Source organism: Galendromus occidentalis, unplaced genomic scaffold (assembly GCF_000255335.2).
Source record: "Galendromus occidentalis unplaced genomic scaffold, Mocc_1.1 scf7180000077460, whole genome shotgun sequence".
Taxonomy (NCBI): Eukaryota; Metazoa; Arthropoda; class Arachnida; order Mesostigmata; family Phytoseiidae; genus Galendromus; species Galendromus occidentalis.
This window is the reverse complement of record NW_003805448.1, coordinates 923,675-937,218: the sequence shown is the minus strand read 5'-3', so window position 1 is coordinate 937,218 and position 13,544 is coordinate 923,675. Positions and strand designations below refer to the sequence as shown.

At 52.5% G+C, this 13,544-nt stretch overlaps 1 protein-coding gene across 1 annotated transcript; it reads left to right on the top strand.

The window, feature by feature from the left end:
• Positions 1–262: 262 nt before the first annotated feature.
• Positions 263–12,107, top strand: Neto (Neuropilin and tolloid-like). Its single transcript, XM_029111698.1, has 9 exons — positions 263–356; positions 9,016–9,186; positions 9,321–9,575; positions 9,923–10,172; positions 10,284–10,438; positions 10,587–10,712; positions 10,836–11,002; positions 11,121–11,480; positions 11,964–12,107. The coding sequence occupies exons 1-9, from the start codon at positions 263–265 to the stop codon at positions 12,105–12,107; spliced, it is 1,722 nt and encodes a 573-aa protein (XP_028967531.1).
• The last annotated feature ends 1,437 nt before the right edge of the window (positions 12,108–13,544 follow it).

Genomic DNA, 13,544 nt, shown 5'->3' with positions numbered 1-13,544 from the left:
GAGCCAGCTCCTCCATCGGATTGAAATAAACATCCGCTTCGCTCGAGGCTTCTCGGGAACAACTCTCGGGACCTCTCCCCTCGACTCACGTGTCATCCTGTAGAGAGAGGACCATCAGCACAAAGTTTTCGTCGAAACAACCGGACCGCGACGGCTCACAGGTGTTGAGCCAAGGGGTAAACTCCTCCACAGGATCAAGGAGAGAGAAACGAGAAGACGCCCCCTCTCGATAACGTTCCGATCAAATAAACAGAAAGCCAAAATGCTCTACCACGACGGTATGGGTCCTGGGAACTCATCGGTTCGATGGGCCTTGGCGTCCTGGGTCCTCTGCGCTTACCTCGCCACAGCAGTCGGTGAGTATCGATGAGTACTAATTAGATCCCGAATTTCAACACGAACCTTCATGTGATGCTCCTTCCTCGCAAGAGTCGTTCGCGAATCGACTCATTGGTGGACGCGTCGGAAGTTGTTGCTGAGATCACAATCACAGATTTCCGGAAATAGAAGTCCGACTCCATGGAGTGACATCCGAATGCGATTCCTACATCGCCGATGCCTCCCGACGGGCTCCCTGGCCGTTCTAAGGCTTGTAGAGCTCTCCTATTCAAGAGGCTGTTCGAAGTTTGCGGGGAGGCCTTGCACGGGAAACGGAAAGGGCGGGCTCGAGAATATCTCGGATAAATACGTATCTTGGCAGGGCGGGGGGGGGCTTGGGTCGACTTTCACGGTCTCCCTCGACAGATTCGCTAGAGGAAAGATCTTTCTATCCTGTCCGAGCTCGCAAATCGATCTACATATAGACCAAGGAATAAAGCGCTTTCCGAAGCTGCAGGTCCGGGAACAGACATTTAGAGCAGGGACTCCGTTGAGCCGTGACATCTCCGAGAACCATAAAATCGGTCGCCTATCGAAACGGCCGCTATTTCAGTGGCGCTCGGTGATTGTGGCGTCGAGTTGAGAGCTGAGCTCTGTCGGGTGGTCGGGCCCTTCACAGAGAGGCCATGGGAATCGGAGAGGAAGGTATTCGCTCCCGAATTTAATCGACGGACAGTAGGTCTCGTTTCCTCGATAGCCCAGTCGGTGTTACCTCTCGGAGGACACCGCACAGACATGATGGGTCGATGAAGAGCATCCAGAGGCAAGTCCTCACTCCACGTTTCTCATCGACGCAAGCGTGACTTCGGACTTGCCATCCGAAGCTGATCGCTGCATACTGAGTGGGTTTCTACTCGTGATTCCAAGCCAAGACCTCGAATGATTCCGGAAAACGAGCGAGGCGCGAATCTCTCGCGACCGAAAAGTTCAGAGATCTGGGCCGATTTCCAGAAGGAAGGCGAGTCCTCCAGTCGGATACGAGTCGGCGACGCCGTCGGAACAATTCCTCACCAAGTTTTCAGCCGTCCGGTTTCTCTTCTTCGAGTGGAAACCGCGGCCGAGAAGAAACTTCGCTCCACGATGTTGCCCTCCATGACGGAACGAGAGACTCCCATAATTCGATGAAGAGCGCAATTCTCGGCCTCTCGCCGTCGTAGCCGGGGCTGCGTCGGTTTTGAGTTTCTCCTCCTGTAATTCGGCGACTGTTGGCCTTTTTTGTCCTTCGGCGTGGAGATGAACCAGCGGCAGCCGCCGCTTCGGGGAATGAGGGAGCTCCGAGTGGAGAAGAGATACACGGAACTGGAGAGCGGAAAACGGGGCCAATCGAGGCGCTGGCAGCCGGAAGGGAGGGGGGGGGGCGGGTCCCTGAGGAGGGGAAACTGAAATATGCCGCCTCGGTCGAGCGGTTCATAGCGTCCGCTCGGTTGCTTGTTCGTTCGCAAACTCCGGCTCACTGCTCATCTGACGTCTTCCAGAGGGAGAGCTGACGCGTCTCCCTGTTTGCCACTTTTTCAAATAATTCTCTCCGGGGCAGCCGTTGCAGCGACGATGGCAGCGGTGTCCTTTATAGAGAGCCCGACAGTCGGCCGTGCGACCATACACACGATCGTACGGCTCGCCCGAACTGCTGTTGTTGACGCTCCCATATCCTCCTCGGGAGCGGCGGACACCTGCCAAATATTTTTGTGCGAGCAGACAAGCTTAGCTCCCTGATGAAGAAAAAGAATTAGCAGCGCTCGCGAAGCGAGCCAATCGGAACTTCCTCGCTGGGGCACTTTCCCGCAGCGATCCGTCACCGAGGATTACAGGAACCTCTAGTACGATTTTGAGCCACTTCAGTCCGAGCGAGCCAATGTGAGACCGGACGAGCTTCCAGCGTCTGTAGTTGCCATCTCGTTCGAGCATCATGGTTCGTCTAGTTCATCGTTCGTCGGTGTGTGGAGGAGCCGCAAAATGAGGCGACAACTGAACGTGACTCCGATAGATCCTATCCGTATCATCATTGAATGCGACAGTTTTTCGCTCCATTTTTTGATATTCGGGGATGATCGAAGCGCTTCCGATTGAATCTACCGAATGGCGGAACCGTAATAAAACGATCGGATGAGCATTGAGGTGATCATTAGGGATGATTTCATTGGAATTCGATTCCGCCGGGATCGTCCCCAGCTTCGAGCAGAAATAGCCGCTGTCTTTTCAATGAAACGGAAAGCGTAGTTCCTCATCGGAGGCTGTTAATTCGCGCGAGAGATCGCAGATTCTGGGAGATTCTATGGTAGACATCGTTGAGTCGCGAAACCGCCGTTTCTAGAGCTGGTGGCGACGACGACGACAAGAGGCGCGCGCCTGCGGCCGCGACATCAAGTCGAGCAGTGCATCACAAGCTCTGTGTCTAGGTCTCGGGTCGCTTGAAGAGCCTTGCAACAAGGTCAATATCATCACATAAAGAATAAAGGGAAACACGCTGTAAATTTGAGCCCTAGAGTGTATTCGCCACGCTATTTTTGTCACTTGCCGTGATCTGCCGATCGTCCTTCCTTTGTGGAAGACTGGCTGCCGCTGAGGAATGTCAGGTGCATTGGAATTCGAGTGTTCGGCTGCATGGACACCGGCGTTACGCGTTCCCGGGCTCCGCAAGAGGAAGCCACGACTTTACCGGGCGAATTCTCGTCCATACGACTATCCTTAACATTAGACTTTTCAACGTTGGAACTCCCTGTGCGAATGACAGAAACCTTCGGAAGCTGTAGCTGGTCGTCGGTCGGGTCGCTCGAAACCCCAAACCGACCGGCAAGCGGTGGAGGTTCTGATAAGGAAACTCTGCCGAATGCCTAAAAGGCCAGGATAGCGCGATGCTCCGCTTGCCAGCGGCATGGGGTACGAACATATATTGATCACCAGGGAGCTTTAACGCCGCCGCTGCGGTAGCGGGAGAGACGACACGAGCTTACGCCGAACAGTTTGCTTGTCCGTCGTTCTGTGTTTCCACTATTGCCGTAACTATCGGCACGCTTTCTGCGGTGTTTGGCTACGCCGGCTGAATGAGTGTGTTAGCGGGTGGGTGGAAGGCTTGCTTGCCTCAGATGGATGACTGACTGGGTGAATGAATGGAGAAGCGAATGAATGAGTGAGTGAGATGAATGAATTTGGCAAACTGGATCGAAGAACCCATGGAAATCCCTCTTCTAGAGAGTCGTCGTCGTGCCAACGCATCCGGTTGGGGTATTCCCGGCGGACTCTAACGATTGACGATGCGGTAGACTGGATATCGCCTTGTGGCTTTCAAGCTGACGGCCGATTCCCCGTGGCGCGCTCGAAGGAATTAGAATGACGTGAGGAGCTGCCGAGCGAAAAATCGGGCAAGATAACCCCTGTTGCTCTCTATCAGCATCGCTCCCCTGAACTCCTGCCCCTTTGGTTCGTCAGAGGTCGCTCGTCTTCGGTCCGTTAGCATCACTTTTCGGCCGCGCTTCGGCGGCGAAGGAAGCCGTTCGCTGCCGGAAGCGCGCGGACCGAGGCTCGGTGGTCATTTGCTTGCCTGGCCGAGAATTCCGAACAGCGCTCAGCTGACGTAACGACAGAGGTTTGGAAGAAGTCGACGGCCGGCGCAGCAGGCGCCGAGCAGCCGAGCAGCGGGAACAAGAGAGGGAATTCGGAAGAGCTCAGACTGAGAGAAACTTCTTAATGAAGAGCGGGCGCTGATTAAAATCGGTGTTCTTATGCGAGCTCAAGTATACTTTGAAAGTGGTCCTTGCACTCTTTCACGCGAAGGGGGCGACATGCTAGTAGGGGAGCGGACGAGCATTCACGAAGAACTGTAACACTCCCCGGAGAACAACGAACGATCGGCCGCCGGCTTTCCGATTCGCAAGCTCGCGCACCCGCTGAGGGACCTGAAACAAAACCGTCACCACTAGGCCAGTAAGGCTCTTTGTACGTCCTGCGAGCCGCCGTCACGGGCTTTGGTAAGAAACTGATGCCGAGGCCTGGTCCTCCTCTCGGGAGACGGATGCAGAAAGCGATCTCGCTTCGTGACAATCGGCAAGACGAGGCGTCGGAGAGCGCTCGCTGTCTGGAGACGCCTTCATTCATTGTCAGATGTTCGCGCAAGATTCCGGAGGATACATTATAGTATATATTCAAATACATATCATGAAAGCACACAATGAGTTTGTCGACAGCGTTTGACTTCTGATCGTTGTGTCGACGTCTTGCGATCTTCGCCGCTCTCCGGAAGCTCCCCTGTCGATTATTCACGGCCGATGGACCGGAAGGCCGTTTGGTCAGTCCGCCTTCCGTTCGCTGATCCTTTCACATGACTCACATCATCGAGCTTCTGCCCCGTGGAGCGACTATTTCGATAGCGACGCGGGAGATAATCGTGATTACCATCAAGTTCGATAGGAACGTCGTCATAGAAGAGTCAAGATTGTGATTAAGACGACGGCCAAGTATCGCCGACACATATTCTAATCTAATAGCGTGGATATTACACGCTTCAAAAAATCCGCTGCATCCCGGCGGCTCTGTGGCGGCAGACGCATCAGTATCCGAGCCGCCAGCCGAGGGGGAGCCGTATGAGAGCCGCTTCATTGAGTAGAGCGACCTTCGTCTCCCTTCTACTGGCTAGCCCACTCGATCTACTCGGGCCTTCGTTAAACCCATACAGGAATCTGATGGCCGTCACCACGGGACTCTCCGTGGTGCTGGAACATGACGCGGCTCGATTGGGTCCTTTGCGGGGTAGATCACGTGAATATTGCGGCTGGATTAAGGGACGGCGGGTAAGGACATCAACTCGCAACGGATCGTCGGGGAACGGAGGCAAGAGAGGGACGACAGGGAGCAAAAATGCGTTTCGGGACACGAAAACTCTCTGTGAGCGGAAATAAGAGGAGCTCCCGACGGCCGGAAAAAAGTGGATGGCTTCTTCGGCGAGAGGTATTGACAGGCCTGTAAAGATAAGGGCGGACATCTCTCCGAGTCGCAAATGAATTGGATTTTTCTTTCTCTCCCGCGGCGTAATCTTCCCCTGCATCGTCTCGTCCGTCCTTGGGCTCGATTGGTGATTTCTCTGTTCACCCTTCACCTCCAACAAGCAGACGCTGGAGCAGAGGTCAGCGTCAAACGACTGCCGCTTCGAATGCTCGCCTCGGACTCACGAAATCCTCGGAGATTGTGTTATCCCTCACCGACGAACCTCTATGAAGAGGAGGTGTGAGCTCCGTCAGCGAAGAGCGCTGCTTACTGATATGCATAGCTGTTGGGGCTGTAGCATATCAGTAAGCAGCGCTCTTCGCTGACGGGCTACCGGGTGATTTGAGCGCATGATCGATGTGCGCGATACTGATTTGAGCGAAAGAGGTTCTCGCGATATCGATTTGAGCGAAACTGATCTGAGCGATCTTGATTTGAGCGGAGTTAAGCAGAGCGAAATCGACTTGAGCGCATGATTGATTTGAGCGCGCAATTACGTTTATTTACTTATCAAATATTTTATCGAATATTCGCAACGAATTTTGTTTCAACAAAGGCCACAGAGTGAGTGGGGTTGGGTTAGACCCCCGCAATTCGGAGTTCCGACATCAAGAGGCGGACTGAACCTTAGCTCGGGGCGGTGGGGTGAAAAATTGGGCTCAGGCCACCTCGTGGCCTAACCTCAGAGCGCTGAAATTACTTCTGCGCTCAGATCGATTTTGCGCTCAAATCAATGCGCGCTCAAATAACCACGAACCAACCAGTTGTTGAGAAGAAGATCATACATGGCTCGAACCAGGCTTCGGGAGAGTTCTTCCGGTCCTGCTTATATTCCTTCGGACCTACTGGATCGATTTGAGAATAATGAGCCGCCTCCTCCCCTCCACCAATCGTGGGACTGTGGAAAAGTCGTTTGCATACGAATGAATACGAGCCGTCGTTCTGGGAGGAGCTCTATAACAAATTGCATGCTGCTGTTCCATACTTCATCAGCAGAACCGACATGAGCCTCACACAGAGAAACTCTGCATCAACGTTAATGATGGATGGGGAATTGGATGGACACGTTGCCGACAATCAAGCCGCGGACGTCATCGAGAATTTAATATCGTCCTTTTGTGACGTCCTCTGACGTCGTTCCTTCACTGTCTCAAATGCTGCCACTCTGGCCACAGTCTCGCTTCATACGTCCGAATGTGTCGGAGTCAATTCCGTCGGTCGGAAATCGGAGTCAATTTCCAGAGTCAATCGGAATGAGTGAGCAATTCAATTCGCAGTCAGCCGCGTTTCTAATATTCTTCGAAGGCATGGACGACGATTTTAATTCGATCCCGCTCGCTCAATGCGATTAGAATGCCATCAGCCGTCCTCTCTTGACCGTGTTGCCACGCGAGCTTGCTAGCGAGTCCGTAAGTGACTGAATAACACACAGATCTGGACGCTGACTTGATGAGCGGACTCAGGTATCTTGTTAGTAGCGCGACCCACCCGCTTTTTTCGTCGTTCCGACAGACTAGAATTCCGTTTGAACCGAAATCATTGACACAAGAGCTAAACGACGCCAGATCCAGAGGATTACTGAGTGCGCCCGTAGCGGCGAGGATCCGTGGCCTCGCCGTCGACGTTTGCTCTCGATCGGGACGAAGTGGCTTTTGCTTGAAGATGGGGAATCAGGCAGCGGGACAACGCCTATTGAACGAAGAGATTGAATTTGTCAACTTGAGAGCGTTCTCAGGGTCGGGACTTCTGCGATTCTCGCTATTTCTCTCTGAGGGCGAAATCGTCTCCGATTCGACTTCTGAAAGTACCTACCAAAGTGTCTGCCCCCCATGTTCCTGCAATGGGCCCGCGCACTTGCGGATCCACGGTTCTCCATGGTAGGGGCGGTCAAGGTATCCCGGGGTGCCGCCGCATGTTCTGCGTACGTCTCGGATATTGGACGAACCCGAAAATTGCAGCCACATGGATTGCCGCCGCCCTCCACCCTTTTGCCTGGATCCGCCACTGGGTCCGAGTGCATCGCAGAGCCGACTGCTCGCCTTCACGTCGGTTTCGGGGGAAGACCGAAGCTCAATCCACTGGCTAGCGGAGCGTAACCCGGCGAATCGAAGCCCACAGCATCGTGAAGAGCAGTAGTTGTGACTTATTCATGATTGACTGTACGGAGGCCTTGTTAGCAATGCAAGCTCCGAGACCAATGACGACAAGGACGAGACAACGGAACAATATGATGGGATTTCACGCGTCGATAGAATGAGCATTTAAGGCTTGATGGAAGCTCATGACTCATGACCACCGGGCGATTCCTATCCGGAGCTCGCGCTTCCCCTCAGCGAGATAGCTGGATGGTGCCTGGGGACCTGGAGTATGCTAGAGGAGCGCGAAGACGACGTGCAGGAAGGGAGTGACCTAGTCATAAACATGTCGACTTTCTTTCTGAGTGAAATAAATCCCAAGCGAGCTTGCCCGACGCATTCTGGAACGAATCAAAAGTTCCTTGCTGTGATATGATTTATTAACGAGCTGCTTCCGACGGGAGATATTTCTCCACCGAGAAGGGATTCGCGCCGGACAGAGCGAGTAGGAAAGTTTCGCGAAAAAGGATGATGAGATGGGGGAGAGAATGACGTGAACAGCAGGTCGAGGACCGCCTCGAAGTCCCATGGCCCGGCCGGAGAATCGTGAGAACTCTTCATACTGACAGCGTCGGCGAAAATCCCTCCGAACGAAGTCGATCCTCCACATTCTCGGTTAGTGTCCTTCCCTATTCATCCAGATAATCGAATCCTCCCGCTCAATACCCGGCGCTTGATTGGGAAGATCCGTCCAGGCGAGTCTGATTTCTTGATCAGCTTACCGACTCGTTTTAAGATCCTTGGTCAGTGGTCCAGGGATAAAGAGACTTTATAATAACCATATAGGCATCTGCGAGAACCCTGCGCAAGGCATTGCGCTAGGAGGAGCGGGCCTATTTTCGATCTGTACATCGAACAGCAGCTTGCGTTCCGCGGTTTCGGTAACATCGGACGGATGGACACGAGCGCCCGGATGATCGAACAGGGAATTCCTACCGTCGCGTCGGGAGGGAAACTCCGAGCTTCGACGATGAGTCGGCACTCTCGGGGGGATGGGGTCCTACATTCTCAGAGCGCAAAAACGGGGATTGGCGCCCTTCGGAGGGGGACGGATCCCCGAGTGATTTTCGGGCTTACGCACATAGCCGAAGTTCGAGGTTCTGGGTGTCACCGGCAACGGATTCAGCGAACAAAAAATGGGAATGAATACAGTGAAGTTCACTCCATGGGACGCGTGTTCTCGCAGGACGCGTCTAATACGCCAAGCTCTCGACTACCTGTCGGAGAATCGAATCCCCAGAGCGCCGATTTGTTCCACATGAGCTGATTTTCCGTGGGCTCGAGCAGGCTCCCACGCGAATACAAGCAAACGGAATTCAAGTTGGAAAACGTTTGGGATACATTGGGACTCGACTGCGATTCGAGGAGTGGGTGGGACTTGCTCGGCATCTCAGAACTGCACAGGAGTCAGGAAAGAAACGGGAGAGGGGAATATTCTATTCCTATTCCTCATGGGATTCATGAGCGAACCCACATCATCTGCGAGTGCTTCTCCATTCTCTAACAAGGCGTCCGTCATTTTCAGCCAAAGATCAAAAAGGCATGAAGTTCGGCGACATGGATGAGGAGGAGAAGACAAGAATTTGCTATAATTTCACGGTTGGAGACTCGGAGCGTAGAGAGTTCTACTCACCTCTGTTCAACCTTTCCGGTGGGACGTATCCCAACAATACTGAATGCATCAAACGAATATCTGGTGAGTTCCCCACGAGCGTATCGGGGAATTTTAGAAACTTCTCATACGATGTGGGAAAAACATATATATTCGAGTCAAGGGAAATTCATCCCGATGCTGAGCCCCGCATAATTTTCGAGTATCAATTCTTTCAGCACCACTCAATCATATGGTCCGCTTAGAATTTCGGGATCAATTCCATTTAGAGGAGAGCCCTTCGTGTGAGTTCGATAGGCTAGAAGTTCACAACGGCGGCCATGGATACTCTCCACTGGCCGGCACGTTCTGCGGCCGGGAATTCCCCAAACCCATACAGAGCGAAGGTCGCGAACTCTACCTGAGGTTCACCTCGGACGCGTCCATCGAGTATGTCGGCTTCAAAGCTGTGTACAGTTTCATTCCAGCACCGAGTAAGTGAGACGCGTTGTACATCTCGCCCCATGTTCAGCTGACGCCAGTTGCAGACCGGGCCGTTATGCTTCCTCAGGAGATGATTCGGAATCACCCATCCTTTTGAGCGCGGTTCAGGGGGGTTCTACCTCTCGCGGGCCAGTTTTTCTGGAGACCCTTTTTTCTATCGATCCGAAATTCCTAAACGCCTGCCTCAAAACCCCAGATGGAACCGCTGGAACGCGGAGAGTCCTTCCCGTCTCTGCCCCATCGTCTGCAACCGGCTGAAGCCTATGCTATTGAAGATATGGTCATCCATGCGTCACGATGATCTTCATACCCTGTTCATTTTCAACAGGTACGGTAGGATTAGAGCCCCCTGAAGAGTGCAAATTCCATCGTGGTGGCGAAAATGGCCGAGTTACGTATGCGGACATCAGCAATACCATCATCCAACACGCCAACGAAACGTTGACTGCCATTGATTGCACGTGGACCATTCGTGTACAGAATGGCTCGAAGATCTACCTCACGTTCCCGCTGTACGAACTGGTCCAACCTAACAACTGCCAGACCAATTTCCTCGACATCATATCTGGGGGCACTAAACAAGACAGGCGAGTACCTACGGAGGGTGTCCAAGCGGCCGATAGGTCCGAATGGATACGCGGCCTGTTCCTCGAGTTCAGAGAGCCTGATTCGTAATAATTCGACGAACATATCCGCAGATTGAATCACTTTTGTGGGACAATAGCTGAACCGACAACCTCGGTGACCAACGAGGTGCAGATTCGCTTCTTTGCGCAAGGCATTCTACTGAGACAGAGCAAGTTGCCCAAGTTAGAGGTGCTCTACACAGCCTTTAGAGAAGTCAACGATCCCAGTAAGTAAATCGACGAAGGAATACCCGAGTCATAGTAGCGCTCGGTAGAAAGCGAGAGATTGAAACTTGAAAGGCCGGGTTGCACGAGTTGCTTCGCGGCCGAGCGCTGGCTCTATGATAATTGGAATTTTTCTCGACTAATTCGTAGAAGACTGCAACCCGATGACGGAGTTCTCTTGTGACGACGGTTGGTGCATCAGCAGTAAATTGACGTGTGACGGTGACTTCAATTGCAAATACCGATACGATGAGGATGCCAGCCGCTGCTCACAGAGTGAGTACGATAGGAACTTGCAAGTTTCTGGGTTTCATGATGGCGCATACGAACAGAGGAGAGAGCCCCCGAGCTCCGAGGAAGCATAGGGAACCTGGCTAGATTTGGAATATTTTCTTCCAGGCTCTGGTATATTCCTTGTGCTGACTTCTGACCACATGATCATCATCCTGGTGGTGTTCACGGCATTAGTGATGGGAATGTGTGCATCCATCACGATTACTTGCTACAATAAGATCCAGGAGAGACGCGAAAGGGAGAGGGAGTACAAAATCCGGAGGAGTAAGGAGGTCTGTTGCCGTCTCCTGCTATTCCTACGGAAATAACCGTTGAATACTTCTCCTGCATCTTGGATACAGCAATGGACAGGGGATACAGCTGACCGTGGCTCTCGTCTCATTCTCTCAGGTGTCAATGGAGATCGGCTTGGCCCCGCCTGCAGCCCCATCGTCAGAACTGGAAGCCGCGCTGGCAGCCGAAATTCGGCTGCGGAAACAGCATCAGGGACAACTGGTTGATGACGATGATGGTCGCTACCTTCCCGACGTCGACCTTCAAGCATTCCGTAAGCATCCTAACGGCGTGCTCATAATGGCGGGTTCAGGACCCGTCTGCACAGAGGGCGATCGCCAGAGCCTTGGAGACCGTCAATCGGTCAAATCGGTTCCCCTCTGTCCCCAGCATGGCCATGGGGTGTATAGAGACAACGCCCACAATCGAGACTCACTAACACCGCCGATCCCGCCCCCACCTCCGCCACCCCTTCAGGTGAAGGATTACTCTGCCATTAACATTTGTTTGTGTTGCTTATTAAGTCGCTGTCTTATTCGAGCATACTGTAATTTACTTCTCCTCCTCGAACTCACCGAAGGAGCTATATCGAGATCTTCGAGTACACGCTTACGTGTGCTGAGAGCTCACGTCCTTCAGACGTTGTAGCGTGTCAGTCTTTCTTGCCGTTAGCTTAGCGGGTGCGGCGTGTGTTACGGCACCGTGGAGAGCGTTCGGGGGCGTCAATTTGATTGACGCCCGAATAAGCCGAGCTCTCCGTCGTGTTGATGGAAGATCCATCTGGAGTGCCGCTATAGATATTTAGCGAAGATATTATAATCTAGTAGATGGTCGTAACTCGTGACAGCCTCTAATCTTGATTATTCGTAGATCTGATGGTTTTTCTTTGAGTTTGATTAGAACAGCTGACGACATGAATAAATTACCGAGGAATCTAACGGGGCTCTCTACCTTCAGCAGGCGTACTACCGGATGCGCGATTCGCCAGCGAACGAGATGAGCGGTCGATGGTCCCCCTTGGAAGACTCGACTATGGCTTCCAGCCCCCAGGGTCAATCCCTGAACGGCGAGACGGGCCGACCTGACCTCGTGGCGCTCCGCTAGAACACCCAGTCGAGCATTAATTCATCGTTCACTCACTCAATCGATCAATCACTCCGCCTGTTGGTCGGATGGCTGGGCTCCCAGCTGGTCAAACGTACGGAGAATGTACTAGGAAGAAATAACCACTTCTTCTCTCCCAACCTTGAGTGACTCTCCTCCAGCAAACCAGATGTAGTCGAGAGTTTTGTTGCTACCCGACTATAGACTTTGATCATAAGATTATACAGGATGACGCAGATCCTGAACAGTGTCGTTACCACACAAGAGAAAGCCAGATTTAAGGAGGTGCCTTCGTATTTAAGAGAACCGAACATGAGATCACAGATTTTCCTGAACACACCACTATGACGACGGTTATGATCAGAGTCAATTGGTCGCGAGCGGAGACCTCTACTCGCAGTACTTCTCGCGGCTAGTTGACACGACGACACCGAACGCGGTCAGCATTAGGCATACCAACCATGCGATGCAGTATACCGAAAGAGCAGTTAAGACCATCAGTCAAGTCAAGGTAGGACTTCTTTGCCCCTTGTTTGCGGAGAGAGGAAAAAAACGACAACAATCGATCGTTCCGAGATTCTCAGGAGTAGAACGTTCTCCTCCAGGACAGAGTCCTCGATTGCCTAGAAAAGGTGCGAATCCCGAGATTTGTTCAATGTCCTGGAATTTTTTTCGGTGTCATTATGCTACCACCGATAGTCGGACCGTTGGACGGTAGATCATGTACGTGTATATAATAAGATATATTGGTGCCGCTAAAATGGAGATAACCAAGATGTACTAGAGAAGGAATCAGATAGCATACGACAGAAACGAGTCAGCGAACACTGAGAAGAAATCATCACACTCGATGCGGGCGCATCTGATCGGACAAGCCTGCTGGCTTTGCATTTCCTAGCTGCGATAGCTAATATCATCAAATAGCTAATAAATACCTACTACGACACATGAAACCAGAGCAAAATCAAGAGCTTCGGGCGACGGCGAGGCTGAACCTAGAAGTCGACGTATAGTCTCGGTTCCCGGACTGAGACCCTCGCCTTCCGCCGGACTAGTTTGTTTAAAGTACATACTAGGTGAACGGGAAAAGGAGAACTATTCTAGGAACAAAGAGCAGTCCGCTGCGAAACGTAATATTAACTTTTTGGAGTACTCATCCGGGAGACTTATCGACGACGATATAACCTGAATCATAGACAGTATGGAATGAAACCGATGTGAAGCGAGTAACGTGTATCTCAGAGACAGTAGAAGCTTTTGCTCAAAATCTTTGCTCTTCACTGACAGGGGCAGGGACACCTAAAGAGAAAACCTCCGGGGAATCCCTCCGCACTTTCTGTCTGAGGGCGAGATACGCGGTTGTAGAGCCTGGTGCCGCTCCGACGGGGAGTCGACGGATGCGTTGCCAAACAAGAACTCAGGCTCCGACTTCTCGGA

What these genes read in the sequence shown, in the direction of transcription:
- Neto (XM_029111698.1), top strand. Translation starts at nt 263, where the DNA reads ATGCTCTACCACGACGGTATGGGTCCTGGGAACTCATCGGTTCGATGG. An exon ending in ATGCATCAAACGAATATCTG is followed by an intron (nt 9,187 to 9,320) that starts GTGAGTTCCCCA and finishes CAATTCTTTCAG; the next exon opens with CACCACTCAATCATATGGTC. An exon ending in GGGGGCACTAAACAAGACAG is followed by an intron (nt 10,173 to 10,283) that starts GCGAGTACCTAC and finishes ACATATCCGCAG; the next exon opens with ATTGAATCACTTTTGTGGGA.